The sequence below is a fragment of the Podarcis gaigeae genome (genome assembly GCF_964106915.1).
Source record: "Podarcis gaigeae genome assembly, chromosome: 8".
Taxonomy (NCBI): Eukaryota; Metazoa; Chordata; class Lepidosauria; order Squamata; family Lacertidae; genus Podarcis; species Podarcis gaigeae.
This window is the reverse complement of record NC_139684.1, coordinates 38134323-38154925: the sequence shown is the minus strand read 5'-3', so window position 1 is coordinate 38154925 and position 20603 is coordinate 38134323. Positions and strand designations below refer to the sequence as shown.

Sequence of the window (20603 nt, the reverse complement as noted above, 5' to 3'; positions counted from 1 at the left end):
TAGTGTTCCCTCATGTCTCAGATGTGTGGCTTGTATCCACCCAAAAGCCCAGTTTTGTAGGCCCAGTTTTATGGAGCTCCCTTCCAGTTGTCCCTTCACTACCGAATCTCTGGTGCCTATTGACTGCTTTTTTATTCCAGCATTTTAATTGAATTCTGATTTTATAATTTTAACTCATTTTTAGTCTGATTGAATGATGCCTCTTGTATGCCTCTCAGTGACTATTCTAATTAAGCAGTATATAGATTGTCCGAATAATAATTCATTAGCCATTGCACACTTAGGCTTTTATGCGAAACAGGGTCTTCTCCCAGGACCAAATGTGTTGGTTTTCTGAAACCAAATTAATGTAATTTAACATATTTTGTGGAGCATATGCTTTGAATCCAGAAGGTCCCATGTTCAATCCCCAGCATCTCTAGGGAGGGTTGGGAGAGATCCCTTGCTGAGAGCCAGAGTGGTGTAGTGGTTAAGAGCGGTAATCTCGTAATCTGGGGAACCGGGTTCGCGTCTCCGCTCCTCCACATGCAGCTGCTGGGTGACCTCGGGCCAGTCACACTTCTCTGAAGTCTCTCAGCCCCACTCACCTCACAGAGTGTTTGTTGTGGGGGAGGAAGGGAAAGGAGAATGTTAGCCGCTTTGAGACTCCTTAAGGGAAGTGAAAGGCAAGATATCAAATCCAAACTCTTCTTCTGAAACCCTGGAGTGTCACTGCCAGTCAGTGTAGACAGTACTGAACTAGGTGTGACTCAGTAAAAGGCAGCTTCCTATATTCCTATGCAGAGTTTGCATTCTTCCACTGAGACATCCCCCCACCCCATGACTAGTGGACAGTATTTACAACGTATGCATCTGCTTTCCATTTCTTCATTTTATGACCAAGCAGCAAGCATCTCAGATCTCAGCTATGATCATGGGTAATCAGGGACATTAATTTACAGCATTTGCTGTATAGTAAACTCTGTATTGGGGGGATTTTAAATTCCCTAGACCTCCTGCTTTCCAGCATTTCACTAGTGCTATGTGAATTTCATTTTTCATTTTATTTTCAAGGCAAACCAATATAAATTGCTTTCTCGTAGAAAAGAAGAAGAGGAGAAGATTAGCTCCTTAAGTCTTCTGCTCCTTTCTGCTCGCTGGCCTTGGAAAATTCCCCACATGCTTTTAAAAATGTCCAAATGCTTTGACCATAACACAGGAATGGCAAGACACCAGTCCTCAAGCCACGGATGGGCTACAGTGTGTCATGAAAATCAACAGGATGGAAATCCACATTTCCTCCCGGTTAGCCAATCTGCAACATTAAAGAAGCAAGAGATGACATATGGAGGAAAGGAAAAACGACAAAGCCCTTGTTGGATCAAACCAAAAGTCCATCTAGTCCAACATCCTGTTTCCCAGAGTGGACAACCAGATGCTGAAATGAAGTTAGCACATGCTTAGACTTCCTTTTGGGATGAGGACTGCAGGCTCGGCAAAAGTGGTTTTTTGGAAACTTTATGAGCGTTCGTGAAAGATTGTCCAGAAACCCCATTCTCTCTGATCTGAGCTCTTAGTGCAACTGATCTACCTTCTACACATTTTTCAGGTCTTACAAAATATACTCAAAATTGGAGTCACCCTGAGCAACTATATCATACCCAATTCCTCTTAGCATGACTATTGTGCAAACAATGAGCGTGCAAGAGATAGTGGTGGCAAGCCCTTTTCTAATCTCCATGCATTCTCTCAACAGTGTAACTGTTTGATATCTACCAGTGTACAAACAGTACACATAGTTGGAGACCTTGCTATTTGCAGGCCCCCCAGCTGTACATACAGGACCTATTCTCATCCAATTTGTTTGTGTTTGTAGGATTGTACAGATGATCAAATGAATCATCTGGTGAAGTCTTCAAGAAGTTCTCAATGCTCGTAAAGCAGAGGATCATGAGTGGAACACATGCTTAGTATGTAGAAGATCCCAAGTTCAGTCTGGCCCCTGAAGTTAAATGATCAAATAGGTGATAGGGAAAACTCATCTCTATTTGAGAACCTAGAGCAGGGGTCAGCAACCTTTTTCAGCCATGGGCCGGTCCACTGTCCCTCAGACCATGTGGTGGGCCAGACTATATTTTGAAAAAAAATATGAATGAATTCCTGTGCCCCACAAATAACCCAGAGATGCATTTTAAATAAAAGCACACATTCTACTCATGTAAAAACACGCTGATTCCCGGACTGTCCACGGGCCGGATTGAGAAGGCGATTGGGCCGCATCCGGCCCCCAGGCCTTAGGCTTCCTACCCCTGCCCTAGAGAATCATTGCCTGGCAGAGCTGACAATACTGGGCTAATATGGATTAAGGGTCTGACTTAGTCTAAGGCAAGGCATGAGGAATCTGTGGCCCTCCAGAAATTATTTGATTATAGCTTCCATTATCCCTGACCATTGACTGTGCTGGCTAGGACTGATGGAAGCTGGAGTCCAACAACATCTGGAGGGCCACGGGGTTCCCCATCCCCGGCCTAAAGCAACATCATACCTTCATCTCCAGATTCCAAGAACCATCTCCTCTGCTGTGTTTTTCTTTCCACTTCTCTTCCTTCTCCTTTGTTTTCCATTATAGCCTGTGAATCAAAGGAAGGTCTCTGGACCAATGTAAATACAGCTCTAGTAAAATAACTTGGGCAAGTTCATAGCTCCCTTGCTGCTCTTGCGTCACTGCTTTTGGCTGCCGGTGCAAAAAATAGAAATCCTAACATTGTCCAGGCTATCTCCATGACCTAGAGGAAGAGAAATGTTGGTGATGATTGAAAAAACAAACAAAGCATGGGTCCTGAATGTTAGGCTCTCTCAGCCTTAACCTTATCTGTATTTCTGGAAGTAATGTCCAGGCTGATAATACAAAGAGATTGGAAACACATTTTGAAAGTGCATAAAGCCAATAATTAGGGCAATGGAAACTACTCGTGCCTTGTGTATAGCATGCCTTTTGTTTCCCTATTCAATCTTAGGAGACATCAGCACCAAGGTTCGTAGGGTTAGGAGACAACAAGTCCAGCTATTTGTGTCTGCTAGAACAACTATTTCTTCTTGTGCAATGGAACCTCCTCTCCCTCTCCTATCCCAACACGCATGCACACGGTCGCATACACAAACACACATGCTCCTCAGATCTGCACTGGAGACTTGAAGGACCCCATGCTCCAGAACAAGTTTAGGGGGCATGTGAGGAGAAGAGAGGGAGGGGAAGGTCCACTGCAGATCCACAAGGTCATGCACTAGCAGAAGCACTTAGATGGATACAACCCTGTCCCATTTTTCCATTTACCCCCATGTCTTCAAATTTGAATTTGGACATGCCATGCTTAATCACAATATGACAATGTCTTTACTAGGTCCTGCCAAAATGTTACAAAGTGGCAAGAAAGCTGTTCATCACAGGAACAGTTATGCAGATTTGAGTTGATTTCAGGATGCGAGGATGTGCCTTGTCTCTTGGGATAAAGCAAAAATAATGACAGTTCCCCCATTTTTGAAAATGTTACATCTGGCACCTAACTCATCTGTCTCCAGCCCTAACCAAAAGACACAGGTCTCTTGCAAGGCAGAAGTGAAGAAAAACATGGTTGTCTTTATATTATCAGGGCTAATTGAGATTAATTTTATCCTGGTGTACTAGGTACAAAGTCAATAGAAGACAACACAGTATAAATCCTTAATGCTGTATTCTCTCCTGATTCTTGGAGTTCCAGTTGGAGGATGGGGGGAGGGGTAGGCATTGGTGCTAAAATTCAAAGCTCACAAAATGCCAACCAATTTTAAGGTTAAGACAGCAGTAGTCAGGGTTGCCATCAGCACCTGGCGCCCTTGGGCTGTTGCCAGGACCCTAGTGCCCCCAGTTGATGCTGATACTGAGCTAGCCTTTAAGTGTTGCTTTCTTCAGCCTACCACTCTGAAGCAGTGCCAGGCAGTAGGAACAAGCCACCCTTTTAGTTTTCCATAGTGCCCTTGACTTCCCACCCATCATGGTGGGAAATGAGTTTTTTAAAATAAAATAAAAATCAGAATTAAACCTGTTTCTCAATAAGTGCTTCTTTTTTTGAAGGGAGCGATGTAATAGATCTAGATTGCAGGTGGACTACATAGTAGTACAGTACCCAGTCTCCATTTATTCTAGAATAAAAGGATGTGTGTATACAACTAATGTCTATAAACCCAGTTTGTAATTGTAGGTGTGCCTCACTTCTCTTTGCCTCTTATGACATCTACATGTTTGTTTGTTTGTTTGTTTGTTTGTTTGTTTGTTTGTTTGTTTCAATGGGTTATCTCAAACTTAATTACAATCATCTCTTAAGTGGTGCACAATAAAAATAAAAATCAGTTAAAACCACAAAACCAGAATTCAGTTAAAATGATGAATGAACCTTATACTATATAAAAACATCAACATCTCACATTGAATAGAACTGATCTGTAGAAAGGACTTTGTGACTTGGAAACAGAGACAATGTATGTACTTTTGCAACCCAAGAAAATCTTCCATAAAAACAATTAAAAGGGGGGGGGATGCTGAACAAAGTCTGCTCTATTGAGTGCTCTATTGACCTGAGGTGATGCTTGCAGGCCTATCAGGGCATCTAGTTGGCCACTGTGAGAACAGAATAGTAGTAGTAGTAGTAGCAGCAGAATGCTACACTAGGTGGGCCTTTGGCCTGATCCAGGAGGGTTCTCTGTGTGTTCTTACATTCTCCTTATGCATTTGAGGTTGGCATCACGTGCTGAGATATGTTTTATTGCATCATGCAACATGGATGACTTACATGTGCCCCTCCAGATGTTGTTGGACTCCAACTCCCAGCAGCTCTAGCCAGCATGGACAATGGACAGGAATGATGAGAGTTGTAGTCAGACAAAAACCTGGAGAGCCCCAAGTTGGTCATCTGCGATACAAGAGTCATACGGCTTAAGAGTGGAGAAGGATTTGCTGCATGGCCCTCTGGTCACATGCGAGAACCTTCTTGTGGGAATCCAGAACTGTGTAGCCAAAAATATATGCGTAATTTATTAAACCTTCAGAGTGGTGATACAAGAGTCTGTATATCTATGTGGAGGTGTGCACATGCATATGTATCATGATCCCCTCATGCATTCCAAATGTATTCTTTCAACTTGCATAATTGTAAAACTCTGTGAACAGAAACAGCCCGGAGGCCTGCGTAGGGTCTGCAATGTAAAGTTTGCAGTTTATATTGAACAGAAGACTTCATGTATCTGCAAATGCTGTGGTATTTAGCAATGTTGGTCAATTGGAATTCTACTACCCTCTCACCCAAGACCCCCAATAAACCAAGGTCTATCATTTGCTTCCTTGCTTTGTGGATCACCCAGAAAAAGAAACAAGCAGATGTGAAATTCAAGCAAGACCATGCTGGCATTCTGACATGGGAGAGATAGACATTCTGCTGCCTGAGGTGATCCCCGTCCCTGCTCCATGTACAGATTCTGACCAGACTAGCAGTTGGATCTGACTTCAATGGGACAACATCCTGCACCATACCTGAGGGCAGCAGGAAAGCATAGGGGCCCTGAACAGGCCAACTTAAGTGACTCAGGGGAAATGGCTGGGGGCTGGCATTTGCTGCTTGAGGCAGGTGCCATACTCTCTCTAATGGTGGGGCTGGCCCTGATGAGAGATATATAATATAATAATAATTTATTACTTATACCCCACCCATCTGGCCGGGCCTCCCCAGCCACACTAGGTGGCTTCCAACCGGGTATTAAAAACACAATAAAATATCAAACATGAAAAACTTCGCTAAACAGGGCTGCCTTCAGATGTCTTCTAAAAGTCAGGAAGTTGTTTATTTCCTTGACATCTGGTGGGAGGGTGTTCCACAGGGTGGGCACCATTGCCAAGTTATAAAGGAATATCCACACTCATCATCCAATGAGAGCCACAGGCCTGCATGCAGTTCAAAAACCCGTCTAAGCTAGGCCTCATTGGCGCGATACATTATTTAAATCAGTATCATACCACTTTAGATAGTCATGGCTTCCCTCAATGAGTCCTGGGAAGTGTAGTTTGTCAAAGGTGCTTTAGACCAGGCATGGCCAAACTTGGCCCTCCAGCTGTTTTGGGACTACAATTCCCATCATCCCTGCCCACTGGTCCTGTTAGCTAGGGATGGTGGGAGTTGTAGTCCCAAAACAGCTGGAGGGCCAAGTCTGGCCATGCCTGCTTTAGATCATGTTCTATAGATGGGAAGGTAGGATACAAATACTTTAAATAAGAACATATCCACATACATTTTTCACCTTGAATTCATTTTCAATTTTAATGGCTTTAAACCTCATTCAGGGAGAGTTCACAGTCCCACACAATAGATACTGAAGTTATACACTCACCTGAGACAGTTCAGGGGCTCCATTTTAAGTTTGTGGCAGTCTCTGAACACTGCTAGAGGTGAAAGTGGGGGGGGGGCTGAGTGGAATCAAGCTTATAAGCTTTGTAGTGTGCGTCTTGGTGTGCTTAGAAGAGCTTCCTGGGACAAATTGGAAAGTGGTTTTGTTTGATATCATTGCCACATATTAACATTCATATAATAGAGAAGGAAAAGCATAAATTTAAATCAGTGGCAGCACAGCAGTCCATTTCCCCCTTATGGCAGAGTCACCGTTGCAACCCATGTGTTTTGTTTTCATTGTTGCTCTGGAAGAACACTGCATCCATTCTAGTGAGTCGTGAGGAAAGTTATTTTATCCTCCTTTGAAATCGTATCTCTTTTGTCGGGCACATTTCTGAAGTTGTTCTACAGCTTTTGTGCAATGGAGCTGTGGAATTCAACACGACCATACCCTGCAGCTTATAACTGGGCCACCTCAGACATGATACATATAATCACCCAAGCCATTTGACCTCTATATTGTTACACGCAGTCAGGTAGGAGCAAAGTGAGTTTCAGGTGACCCTATCATGTGACCAAGATCAGAGGTCACGAAGTCCTAACTGTTTAGTTGTCAAGGTAGCTCATTCATCACCACTGTTATGTAACTGACATACTGACAAATAGTTCTGGGGTATAAAATTGTTCTCTGCTACTTGAGGACCCTAAACCTTAATTGGCTGCCATAAATTTCCACATGTTAACAGTTAGTTTGAGCAGACAACTGGCTAGAGGAAAGAGGAAAGATGAAAATTAGGCATATCATTATTTGTCATATGCTTAATGTCACAATGGACAACACCTACCCCTTTCTTTCTTCCAACATATAGTATCATGTTAACTATTTTTATTGTTCAGACTCTTTGTACACCTTAAAAATATATAACCCAAGTTTAATGTGGCTGACAAGAATAAAAGACCTGCAAACATCTCTGTTACACTGAAGGGTCAACCCCCTAATTTTTAAGGCAAATCTTCAGTTGCTTTGAATCTTCCCTATCCCTGCTTTTGATTTGTGATGATGTCCCTTGTAAGAATCTAAAGAGATATCTGAAATAGTACCCTGTCCGTTCTCTCTCTGAGAGGGGTGCAAACTATGCAAGGCTAGCTTATTAGATACAATTGCCCTGCCTAAGGATGTCATAGAATTCTGAAGAAAACAGAAACGGAAGCAGAAATTGCCGGTGTTTGCTTTCTTGTCCAATGTCCGGAATGGAAATCAATCCAGCAAATACAATCTGTATTTGCTGCTGTTATTGCATTCAGACATTTGATGCATTCAGTCATCAAATTATATATAATTGATTATATTCCCCCCCCCCCATTTGCAACAATTTTAACAGTGCTTTTTTCTATTAAAAATGTTTAGGGGTACTCTCATTTTGACTCAAATGAAATCACCATTTTATAGTTCAAATCAGGGAAAATAAATACAGTAAATGGACAAAAGTACAAAGATTCACAAAATGTTTAGGGGTATGCGTACCCCCAGAAAAAAGCACTGCTTGGAACTATAGTTTGTTAAGGGTGCTGAAAGTTGTTATGAACTCACAGAGATACAGTTTAACAATCAATCCCTCTTCCCGGGGAACTCTGGAAATTGTAGCTGGGAATTAGGAATATGGGTAGCACCCTTAAGTAACTACAATTCCAAAGATGCTTCTGGAGAAGCCATGACCATGAAAGCAGTATGATACAGCTTTGAACATACAGTGCAAGTGTAGTCTAGTTAGAAACCTCTGTTAATTCAGATGGTCTACATGGTGGGCCAAAGTGAGACAATAGCCAAAAAGCAGAGGTCTAAAAGCTTACATAAACTATTTGTTAACAGGAAGACAAAAAGATGAAGGGGAAAAAAACACCACCCTACTGCTTCTCCCCCTTACAGCTGCAAATCTTAGCTAGGGAGAAGGGGGTGGGGTGGGGAAGAAGGGAGAATAATGTTTTAAAATAAATGGTTAGCACATTAGTATAAAAACCTATTGATTAAAAACACCAAGCATAATGTTAGTCTTTTAGTCTCTTGAGTGATGCAATCCCGAAATAAATTTATCCCTTTGACTCTTACATTAACCTTTTATTGACTGCTTGCATACCCATAATTAACACACACTTTAGCTAAAGTGGTTAATTTTAGCATTGTGACCAGTGTCTCCTAATGTAGTTGACACCCTAATCATCTAAATGTAAGTAAAGCCACAGGGGAAGGAACCAGCTGTCTCCAGATTCCAGGAGAAGTCACCATTTTAGACTTGTTCCACCCATGCAACAAAATGGTAGGATCCTGGAGTGATAAGAGTGGACTGAACCAGTTTGGACTGGAGGGGAGAGGAATCCATTTCTCCCACTGTGTATATTCCTCTGGAAGAAGGAAAAACTGGGCATATTAGTGAGGAAGGTTCTAGCTGAGCCAACTACTTGTGGAGCAAGATTTTTAATTGGGTTTTGATACAGGAAACCATTTTTAAAAACTGGTTCTTCCCCCAACCTGGACCCGCCAGTCAGTGTAGACAATACTGAGCTAAATGAACTAATGGTCTGGCTCAGTATCTGGCAACTTTCTATGTTCCTCCCCCTGATTTAGCTGCTACAGACCAGGAGCAGTGGTTGAGCCCGTGGCAGTGACAACCCTAGCATTTGAGATAGACCAACATTGGGAAATGGCTATTGCCCTGTGGACTTCCTAGCTGTGAAAGTCTCCCAGAGTGTCTGGGGCAACCCAGTCAGATCAGTGGGGTACATTATTATTATTATTGTTATTGTTATTGTTATTGATTCTTTTAATGTTTGGGTGCAGTCTCATTCAATGTGACCTCTAACTGTTGGGTAGATCAGTATATTATCCATATTTTGCAGATGTGGGAAGTTAAGGTTCAGAAACAGTGCCTTTGCCCTAAGACGACCTGGTGAATTAGGTACTTCTAAGTGAATGGCCTCTACATTCCAGAAGATTGGTATAGTAATGTGTAGAAAAGCAACTGAAAGTCTTCATCAAGAGCTAGGGCAGGTAACCTCTGGCCTTCCAGGTGATGTTGGACTATAACTCCCGCCCATCCCAGCCAGCATGGTCAATGGTTAGGGATGATGGGAGTTGTAGACCAGCAACTTCTGAAAGGACAGAGGTTCCCCACCCTTGACCCACAGCACCCAGCAAATGGCACACTCATACTTTTCTAACCAAGAGAGAACACAAAGCAAGTTCCTTGTCTGAGGTTATACAGGGGTACCTCTGGTTGCGAACAGGATCCGTTCCGGAGGCCTGTTCACAACATGAAAAGAGCACAACCCGCAGCAGCGCATCTGCACATGCGCAGGTTGCGATTCGCCGTTTCTGCACATGCGTGTGACATCATTTTGCAGGTCTGCACAAGTGCAAGCGGCAAAACCCAGAAGTAACCCTTTCCAGTGCTTCTGGGTCACCGCGGGACATAACCTGAAAAAACGTAACATGAAGTAGACGTAACATGAGGCATGACTGTAATCAGCTTCAGTCTCCTCTGCTTAATTACTGAGTTCTTTCTCTGCCATTTTGTTGGAAAGAAAATAACTCAAGCAGTGGGCTCCAGAATCGCTTAGGAACCATTGAGAGCCCTCCGCACTAAACCGTGTTTCCTCAACAACTGTTTTGAGGCGGCCCGCCCAACAAATCTACTGTTCTTCCACACGGTGCAGCTTATCAATGCAAACAGTTTAATATTTATGCTAAGAGGATTGTCAAAAGTAGCTTGTGCTCCTTTAATTCTTGTTTTAAATAAATAATGAGAACATTTGAACACATTACTCTTCTCGGAGGGCCCGAGGTCGGTTAATCTTATTATTTATGAAGTGATGTGCTACATAATAGTGCTTAGTGCATGTTAACAGATGCTATTATCACAGGCCGATGTGGGGAGCTGAAGATATATAGGAACGTTACGTGTTAATACTGTCCTTGCACTGTAATGTACGATGGATTGAGTGTGGGAGGAGGCTGTAGCCGCAATTAACCGCATACCAACATGGGTGTAAAGTTGACGTATGTTTTCTCTTGGGGATTCTCCTGCCATCAATAATTCCCAAGAGGAAGATGACCTCTTTTCTTTGGTATGTTTTTTTTCATTCTTTCCCCAGAGAGGGTCAGGGTAGGGAAGTGGCCAGAGAGTCGTGTGTGTTAATCATTGTAGCAACCACTGGAAGCATTAATCGGTTAATTGTTGAGATGAGTCGGTTACCTCCCCCCATTGCAAATGCAAAGATGTGGCAGTTGACCTATGTTTTATTTGTCACTACCCTACTTCCTTCACCACAGCAAGAGAAAAAAATTCTATTTGGCTTCCTGATTCAGGCATTGCCTTTTAAGGCAGAGATGGTTTACCCATATTCTCCCCATGTTGTTTTCATTGGACGTTCTTCATTGTTTAACATTTTCAGTGCTTTTCTTGAATTTTCTTAATCTCTTATGCATAAAGAAATGCCAAACCCTTACCTGTCTTTTTCCTTTTCCAAACTCACTTGCTTTTCTGAGCATTCTCCTAGCCTCCTGCTTGCTTAAATGCCTCCGGTGCCTTACGTACAATTAACAGTCAACGATATATTGTGACATTCTCATTTACTGAATGAGCTTTGCCACTTTAGTCTAGTGCATCTTAAAGATGCATTAGAATAAAGTGGCAGAGCATGTGAAATTTAGCAGCCATGAATGTGCTTCAATTAACACCTCTGTTCAAAGGGAAGTGGGAATTAAATTTTCTGAACGTTTGAAATGTAGAAAATTTCAAGATCCATCCCTGCATTGCATAGAATGGTAGAGAACTAGGGAACAGCCTCAGCTTTGTTTATGTTCACTTATAAAACCATTTCTGTCCTGCCTTTTGTGGATGTTCTTAATTGTTTAAAATTTGAAACACGGCTATTTTATATTTAATTGTATTGTTTTACCGCTCTGATGTTTACTGTCCAGGGCTCTTTTGGGAGGATGGTTGAGATAGAAATTGAATAAGCAACAAAACAGTAATAATGGGCAGCATCCAACCAAATAGTTCTGCAAGCACTTTTGGCTGTTCAATGGAACTCCCTCTCTTCTCTCTCTCTCTCTCTCTCTCTCTCTCTCTCTCTCTCTCTCTCTGCGTCTCTTGCTTTAACTCCTTAAACAACTTGGGGGCAGGTTACCAGAAGGACCACCTCTTCCCCTATGTAGCTCTACCTGTACCTCTAGATCATCTTCAGAGGCTGTAGCTCAATGGTAAAGAATCTGCCTTGCATGCTGAAGGTCCCAGGTTCGATCTCTGGGACAGACTCCTACCTGGAAACCTGGAAAGCTACTGCCAGCTAGATGAACCAGTGGTCTGACTCAGAATACAGCAGCTTCCAATGCTCTACAGGTGCCCCCACCAAGTGAGGTATTGGCAGGTGACTCCTAGAGAAAGGGCCTTTTTAATGACGGCACTCTGGCTGTGCATTGCTTTCCCAAGAGATGCTCACCTGGCACAAACTATGAGGTCGCCAGGCAAACATCTTTTCATTTCCCCATGTTTCTTAGATCTTGTAAATTGCTGTTTAAATCTGCCATTTTCTTTTCTTTTATGGCGGGTTGTTGTATTTTAATATTTCATGTTTTAGCACCCCCTCCCCACCAGACAGTATTATTATTGGGCAGCATTTGAACGTGATAAATAAAATAGATGGATAAAAGACGATACTTTCACTTACAGGTATTTAGTTCCATTGGTTTTTACTGTAGCTCAGCCTATTTAACATGATGCATTGATCACTTGGTCAATTTTCTCTCGGTCATAAAATATCTTCTTGTATGTGCCAGTCACTTACCTTATATTAAATTGTGGCGTAGCTACTTTTTAAAACTTAAAACCACAAATGAGCTACTAAAATAGTTCCTTTTTGTGATATTTAGTTTTCTTTTAGCTTTTTGGGGGGTGGGTTGTTGTTGGTTTTTTTCCCTGATCATATTATAATAATACTTGCCTCTCTTCGGCTTTCACTCCTTTATAAACATTAGCTAATTAACCAGCATCTGGCAAATTAAAACAAACAACCCACACAAAACCCCCTGAAACCGAAAACACTGAATTGCTACAAATTTACTAATGCAGGACCAATAAGTGGCAGTCTTTATTACAAAGTAATCTTACAAGATGTGTTGGTTTACTACTCGTAAAATTTCCCTGTGCCGGACTGCAGTTTTAGCTGCTTATTATAATTAGACTTCACTACTATTGATGAGGAATCCATTTAATAAGAAACACTGTAATTCAAAGGGTTTCTCTGGGGACCTAGCAAACGCTAACCTCTTAATTTAATTTTGTTGAAGTTTTGCCCATCTATTCATCAGCAGAAATTGTTATTAACCTTCATTTGCATCTATCTTTCAACAGCAACTCTCCTCCTCGTTACTTTTCCCCAAACCTGATGGATTTGTAACTCTCAGATTTGCAAACCGCATTCTGCAATATTGTTTAATCTGTGCTGTGACCTTAAATGCAGTAAATTTGGTTTAATCTCTCCCAATAATCTAGTAGTATCACAGAAACCCGCACACAATGGCATAGACAGCTGACTGACTTCAAATAAGACTGGAGAGATAATGAAAAAATAATTCCCCCTTCAAAAGGTGTGCTAACTGCGTTTTCTTTGTGATGGGCTTTCTCAAATATTCCTCTAGGAAATTATTTATTTTTTAAAGAAAACTTGCATTAAGGCAGAAAAGATCCTGTGACTTCACTGGTTAATAGTCCTTTAGTGCCCCCCCTTTCATTAATAGGCAAACATGAGAAATAATAAATCCCTAAATGCATCCCCTAATTCACTTTTAATCTTATAGATTTATTTTATTTTTTTAGGTGCCATTCCCAACTTGTGGAGAATTTACCAAAGGATGAAAAGCCAGAATGCCATCCTTACTGGCAAGAAGGCGATGCCAGCATGCCGCTGCCATTCAACCTTGAAGACATAATAGCTGAGCTACAGAGTCTTCTAGAGTGCTAGATGGATCAATTTGATCATGAACTGAATGAGGTTCTTTTGCAAAGAAGCCTCTTCTGTAAGAGGCACTAGATCTCTCTGAGAACAGTGGGGTGGAGGAAGAAACAGCCCAGGGGAGAGGTATTCTGGACCAAGTAATATTCTGGCTGCATAATCAGTTAAGAAGTTAACCAAAAGTGTACATCACAAGCACCAGAACATGAAAGTAAGATTATCTGTGGTTTGTTTTGAAGTTGGGTAGGCAGCCAGTGTCCTGCTGTGTTTCAGATGGGCTGTGTGAAATAAAGAGCCAATTACAAATTGTTTTAGCTCAAATGTTGTTGTGAGGATTATGCTAAGATAATAATGTGAATTCTTTTAAATAGAATAAAAGTTCTACTGAGATACTAAATATTAGTATGGCTGAGTCTTTTTTAGAATCATAGAATCATAGAGTTGAAAGAGACCACAAGGGCCATCGAGTCCAACCCCCTGCCAAGGAGGAAACACCATCAGAGCACTCCTGACATATGGTTGTCAAGCCTCTGCTTAAAGACCTCCAAAGAAGGAGACTCCACCACACTCCTTGGCAGCAAATTCCACTGTCGAACAACTCTTACTGTCAGGAAGTTCTTCCTAATGTTTAGGTGGAATCTTCTTTCTTGTAGTTTGGATCCATTGCTCCGTGTCTGGAGCAGCAGAAAACAACCTTTCTCCCTCCTCTATGTGACATCCTTTTATATATTTGAACATGGCTATCATATCACCCCTTAACCTTCTCTTCTCCAGGCTAAACATGCCCAGCTCCCTTAGCCATTCCTCATAAGGCATCGTTTCCAGGCCTTTGACCATTTTGGTTGCCCTCCTCTGGACACGTTCCAGTTTGTCAGTGTCCTTCTTGAACTGTGGTGCCCAGAACTGGACACAGTACTCCAGGTGAGGTCTGACCAGAGCAGAATACAGTGGCACTATTACTTCCCTTGATCTAGATGCTATACTCCTATTGATGCAGCCCAGAATTGCATTGGCTTTTTTAGCTGCCGCGTCACACTGTTGGCCCATGTCAAGTTTGTGGTCAGCCAAGACTCCTAGATCCTTTACACATGTACTGCTCTCAAGCCAGGTGTCACCCATCTTGTATTTGTGCCTCTCATTTTTTTTTGCCCAAGTGCAATACTTTACATTTCTCCCTGTTAAAATTCATCTTGTTTGTTTTGGCCCAGTTCTCTAATCTGTCAAGGTCGTTTTGAAGTGTGATCCTGTCCTCTGGGGTGTTAGCCACCCCTCCCAGTTTTGTGTCATCTGCAAATTTGATCAGGATGCCCTTGAGTCGATCATCCAAGTCGTGGTTGAACATTTCAGTACAAAAAGAGAGTTTCTGGGCCACCAAAATCTTATCTGAAAAACACCCTCCCAAATCTTTTTTTTGCATGTTTCATACATACATAGATAGATATTTCTTCTGACCACAGGGTCAGACATTCAGGAATCAAGTAACCAACCCTAGAACATCATGTTGCTATAATACCATACTGATTTGGCAACATAGAGCTATCACAAAACCAATTCAGAGCGGGGGCAATGCTGGGGTGATAGGCAAGGATGATTTGATCCATGAAATGTGCCACCTCTTCCTCTATTGGTCCAACCCCAATTCATATTCTTATTAGGACATTCTCAAACTTCAAATTCAGTGGGAGTATTCCTGGATTGGTCTCCTCATCCATTAAGATGTGTTGTGAAGGCTCTGTGCATCAGCTGTCCAAGGTGGTGGGTGGGAATCAACAAGGCCAAATGTCCATTATGGCATCTCAAATACCAATCTTCACTTTAAAAATTCCATGACGCTTCACAACAATATGCTTGCAGTTTCAATACAGTCAGCAAAGGATATTGGAGCATGGTCCTTGTCAGGAGTTATCCAAATGTTGTTCTAGGCACCAGACCTAAGGAGGGCCTGCAAGCTGAGGCTGAAGGTAAGAATTTAACTCAGAAGAAGGCCCAGCTGTGCTCAGATGTTCACAATTCCCACCCTTTTTACCTCTTGAATTTTTGAGGGTCTTTTTCAGCTGGCATCTGGGCACCTTGCAGCACCCATGTTTTTGTTGCCAATATAGGAAGTTTCCCTCTTTCCATATTCAGGATTTTTATACTTGCATCGCTGTAATAAAAAAGGGGCTTGTCTATATTATCTGCTAAAGGAAGGAAGGACTCACCATATCCAGTGGAAAAGGTGGCTTGCTCATCTTCGGAGAAATGACAGAAGAGACAATATTCATAAGAAGCTGCCTTATACAGGGCCAGGTGAGCTCAGTGTTGTCTACACAGACTGGCATAGCTCTCCAGGGTTTCAGACAGGGGACATTCCTATCCCTACTTGGAGATCCCACCGGGGATTGGACCTTGGAGCTTCTGTATACAAACAAAATGGCTCCTTTAAACTACCATTTGCCATTACATCCAAACTGGGAAACTGGCTTAATCCCTGCTTCCTTTAAAAAAAAATAATTTTTTATTAATTTTACATATAATCACAATACGTAACATTGTATCCTCTTACTAAATCTTTTGGCCCAGCCAAGCCTAAACGACTTCTCTCCCTCCCACCTAACAGTTTACAAAATTACATGTTACATTTTTCAATTTCACTTTCTTTCCTATTCTTGTTATATCATTACTTAAAATATTAAATTACTCCACCTGAATAAGTAACAAATTCATCTTACAAATCTTCAGATAACCCTGCTAATGATGTTAATTGCTTACAATTGTCTTTCAAATATAATATAAATTTGTTCCAGTCTTTTTAGAATACTTGATCTCACTGGTTCCAGGTTCTTCCCATCAGTTTCGCCAGTTCTGCAAAGTCCATCATTTTCATCTGCCACTCTTCTTTAATCCCTCCTTCCTAACCAGGAGGTGAAACCTGGGGAGGAGAAGGGCAAGGAAGGTACACACAGCAACATGACTTTTTTCTCAGGCTAAAAAACCAGGGTCAGACTGGGATTGTTTTACATCCTAACTGGGTCATATGTTTCCTCTTTCGATGCAAGCCATATCATCTTACTCCATGGATTTTACTGACAAGAGGTTGTATCCAGTGTTAGGTGTACAGATGAGTTGCCCCATAGAAATTAGTGGACATGACCCACATGGGACCATTCATTTTAGTAGGCCTACTAAACAAAAACGCTTAGCTCATATTCTACAGTCTTATTATCAACTTCTAAGCCCTTGAAAGCGGGTAGGGTCAAAACTGAAATAATAAATTCCTTGGGGAGATAAATATATACACTGGTACCTCGGGTTACATACGCTTCAGGTTACATACGCTTGAGGTTACAGACTCAAGAAATAACCCAGAAATAATGCTTCAGGTTAAGAACTTTGCTTCAGGATGAGAACAGAAATTGTGCTCCTGCGGCGCGGCAGCAGCAGGAGGCCCCATTAGCTAAAGTGGTGCTTCAGGTTAAGAACAGTTTCAGGCTAAGAACAGACCTCTGGAACGAATTAAGTACTTAACCCAAGGTACCACTGTATATACCCCCCCAATATATTTCTTTGGGCATCTGTGTGCTTGAGTGCAAAGCCAGATATATTGGTGGGTGGGTGGGTGGACTTGTTCTCCAGACTTAGATTCGTTGAATCTTTATTGTGTTTGCTTCATTTAACCATTTAGTGAAAAAAATAAAATACAATACTAGCTGGCACAGTGTGCACAGTGATCACTGGTTAAGAAACACTGTTTTGTTTTGTTTTTAAATCACAGGGCAAGCCCAATAGAAGACGAGGGATGTTTTGCTTTGGCAAGAAAAAGAAAAACACAGTTATCCTCTGTCCTGACAAAGTGATTGCCTCGAAACAAAACGTAACAGATTGAAAGAAACTGAAGTGGCAATGTGGAGAACAAAGCAATTGTGTTTCTTTTACTGCTGATTTGTGATTAATTTCTGTTTTAATTAAGCATTGTTAGAAGCTGTGAGATTCGCAGTGGCAAAATCCACTTGACACTCATAAAGGGTACAGGAAAACAAGGGTGTTCACATGAAAGTTGAAAGCCTTCTGTAAAGAAGAAAGGGACAAATGGGGCTGACTACTGAATGCTTTTTTTTTGTCTTCAGTGCTAATTTCCTTTTGTTGCCTGGTTAGTGCATATAATAGAATTTGTCTAAAACCGGGGCTTTTTTTTTCAGCCAGAACTCACCAGAACTCAGTTCTGGCACCTCTCAGGTGGGTGCCATTATAAGAGAACAAGGGAGGCGTTCCAGCACCTCTTTTTCTAGAAAAATAGAACTGGTTAAAACACAGGGGGCTTTTCCAGCAACACTTGTGTGAGCTGCTGCTCAGGATCTCCTCAGTGGTACTTCACCAATTACAATGTAAATATTTGCGACTGAATTCTTTCATACTTGCACATCCAGTTCCAAGCAAACCTCTGGTTATATAGGTTTTATGCTCTTGATCATTCTGGTTCCTTTCCTTGATGCACATTTGCTCATTTATATACTCTAGTCCTGTTGAGGCATTTGTCTGAATCCATGTGTGCTAGGCCATCTACTCAGTTTTATGAAAGACGTGCTTGCCACCCTGGGCAACTTTGGAGGAAGGCTGCGAGAGAATTTTAATAAATAATAATGAAAGCAGGACACACACAAGCCTCAATATCCCTGTGCTCACTGGCTCCACTTCAGACCTCCCCATGCACAGGGACACCAGGAGTGGGTCTTGCATGTGTGACCCCAGCATTATACACCACAGCCTCAGGAGAGGAGTCTACAATTTCAAGGAGGATGTGGTGTGGGAGGGGTACATCCAAAATCCCAGGAACACATTTTGATGCCACCACCTCCACGGTCCAAGGCAGTTGAGCCACCTATGTCCTTGGAGTCCCAGGACTCCGACATTTGTGTATTGTGCTTCTGTGGTAGTCTCTAGCCTGTACACTCCATGGAGCTGTCCACGGTCCTACTTAGTCCTGAACTTCTGTGGAAGCTCCCACTTGGGTTTGAAATACCATCTGACTGTCACCTCTGCTTGGAACAGAATTCCAGCAAAATCCCCTCCTCTTTGGCTCTGTTGCCTCTTCCAACAGCAACTGTGCATAAGGGCTGGCAGGGATGTCTTGGGGTACATCATAGTGTGTGTCATATGAATTGTGGCCTCAATTCATTTTGCCTGCTCTTCTTTGTCTCTCTGTCTCTCCATCTCTCCTTTTAATAAGATTCATTTTGTTTTCTATTCGTGCAAAACAAATTCTAAAATTTGCACAACATACATTATAGCATTTCATATACATAATTTATCTTTGAAGCATATGGTTAGCTTTTTCCAGTAGTCAATGTAAGTATTCAATATTGAACAAAATCATTATGTTCTCCTTTCTTATAAATATATAGTTAGTTTTGACATTATAGTCTGTTCCTCTAACTCCCCTACATTCAATTGATTGGATGATTCCAATACTTTCCATAACATATCTATGCTGCTACAGTTATATATAGTATCAACCTTTGGTATGCCAAAGTTATTATCACAATCCTTGAGGTCCAGGTAGATGAAAAAGCCTTTGGATATCCTCAAAGCCCCAAGCCTACCTCTTACTCCAGAGGAGACAGTGAGTGTTCCTTCTTCCTAAAGAAGCTTGGGAGCTTGGCTACCATTGTGCATTTGTCATATAATCACCATGAACACCTTGCTTCACCCTTAAGTCTCCCTTTATGATCTGCACCACCTCGCTCCATGGTCTCCTTCCTTGCTTGTGGGTAATAATATAATAATAATTTATTATTTATACCCCGCCCATCTGGCTGAGTTTCCCCAGTCACTCTGGGCGGTTCCCAATCGAGTGTTAAAAACAATACTGTCAGAGTTGCCTCTAGGTCCCAGCTCACAGAGGACCAACGCTAGTCAGTAATAACGTATAAAAGTCTTTATTGAAGATTAGTTTCCATTTCCAAACCGCAGCGTGCAACTCTACGTCTTAGAACCTAGACCGGCGAAGCTCCATCTGAGTCTCCGCCTCCTAGACACCAGTTTAAGACTCTAGCCTTACTCCACCTCTTCTGTTGTTCTTTCCTCCTCTGGGTCCTTCTGCCCCCTGGGGTTTCCTCCTTTCTGGACTCTTCTGACGCTGACCCCCCTGAGTCTTGCCCCTCCTTCCGGTGGGCTTTAGGACCTGGCTCCCTATCCGGGCTACCTGCTGTGCCGCTCGCCTGTACATTTGAACTTGGCGTGCGCGCCCAGCCGGTAACTTTCCTCTTGACCGTTTCCCCGCTCTCCGATGGAGGCGTGGTCAATCCTGACTCATCTCCTCTCGCTGGTGGTGAGAACACTGGTCCCGATGCCTGGGACTCCTCCCCCCCACTGCACTCTGGTGGGGAAGCTGGTCCTGATTTCCAACTGCTGCTCTGGGAGTCCCCGCTGGCCCCTTCCTTCTGGGGTTTTCCCCTTGGCACCCCCCTTGCCCTGGCCATCGGCGCTCCCTTCTGTGAATCTTCCGATTCGCTGGAGAGGCTCATGGAATCCCTCTGACCACTGTCACCGCCTCCGCTCCCCTCGGATTCCTCCCCCTCGCTCTCCATTTCCTCCCTCTCCTGTGCCTCTGCTCCTGAGCCCCTGACATCCATCCCCCCCTCGAAGCCCCCCTTCCCCCCTCCCCCTCTTCAGGTGCGGGTTCTGGGTGCTCCAGTGTTGTGGGGGTGAGTGCAGGATACAGTTCGTCCCCCGTGGCGTGCAGCCAGCCGGATAAGTCCGGGAAGTCCTCCATGGTGTCGTCGACGGCGATCTCCTCTGCTTCCATCTCCTGGGCGGTGTGTTCGAACCCGGGATCTTCCCCCAACTCGCCCATGACCCCCTCTTCCCCTGTCGCCTGGGGTGATGCTGCGTGCAATGGCCCTCTCGGCAGTTCTCTGCGCCACCCCACCTCAGGTTGATCCTCCCACCAATAGGAGCCCCCTGTGCCAAACCCCGAGAGCGATCCCTCTGGAGAGCTAGTCTCTAGCGTCGTGTCCTCAGCTGAAGAGAACCCCTGAAACGTGCTGGCTGAGAGTGTGGGTGTGAAAAGATATTCGTCGAAATAATCTGCCGGCATGGGCCTGTGTGGGAAAATTGCATGGAATTCGTCTTTGAGCCATTGCTCCTCCACGGCATAGTCCGGTACCCACCTGTTGGCACTGACCGGGGTGTCTTCCCTGGCAAGGAGATATTCAATCCCTT

General features: G+C 43.0%; 1 protein-coding gene across 6 annotated transcripts in view; it reads left to right on the top strand.

The window, feature by feature from the left end:
• Positions 1-20603, top strand: part of FTO (FTO alpha-ketoglutarate dependent dioxygenase) — a 266874-nt gene that overhangs the window by 231641 nt on the left and 14630 nt on the right. For 5 of the 6 annotated variants that reach the window (XM_083752969.1, XM_083752966.1, XM_083752972.1 and 2 more), the window contains one exon: positions 13268-13725. The exons of the other annotated variant lie outside the window; for it this stretch is intronic. In XM_083752969.1, coding sequence (XP_083609095.1) covers positions 13268-13412 — 145 coding nt within the window. In that variant the 3' untranslated portion in view covers positions 13413-13725. Of the gene's footprint in view, positions 1-13267; positions 13726-20603 lie in introns of those variants that run through there. 6 annotated transcript variants of the gene reach the window in all.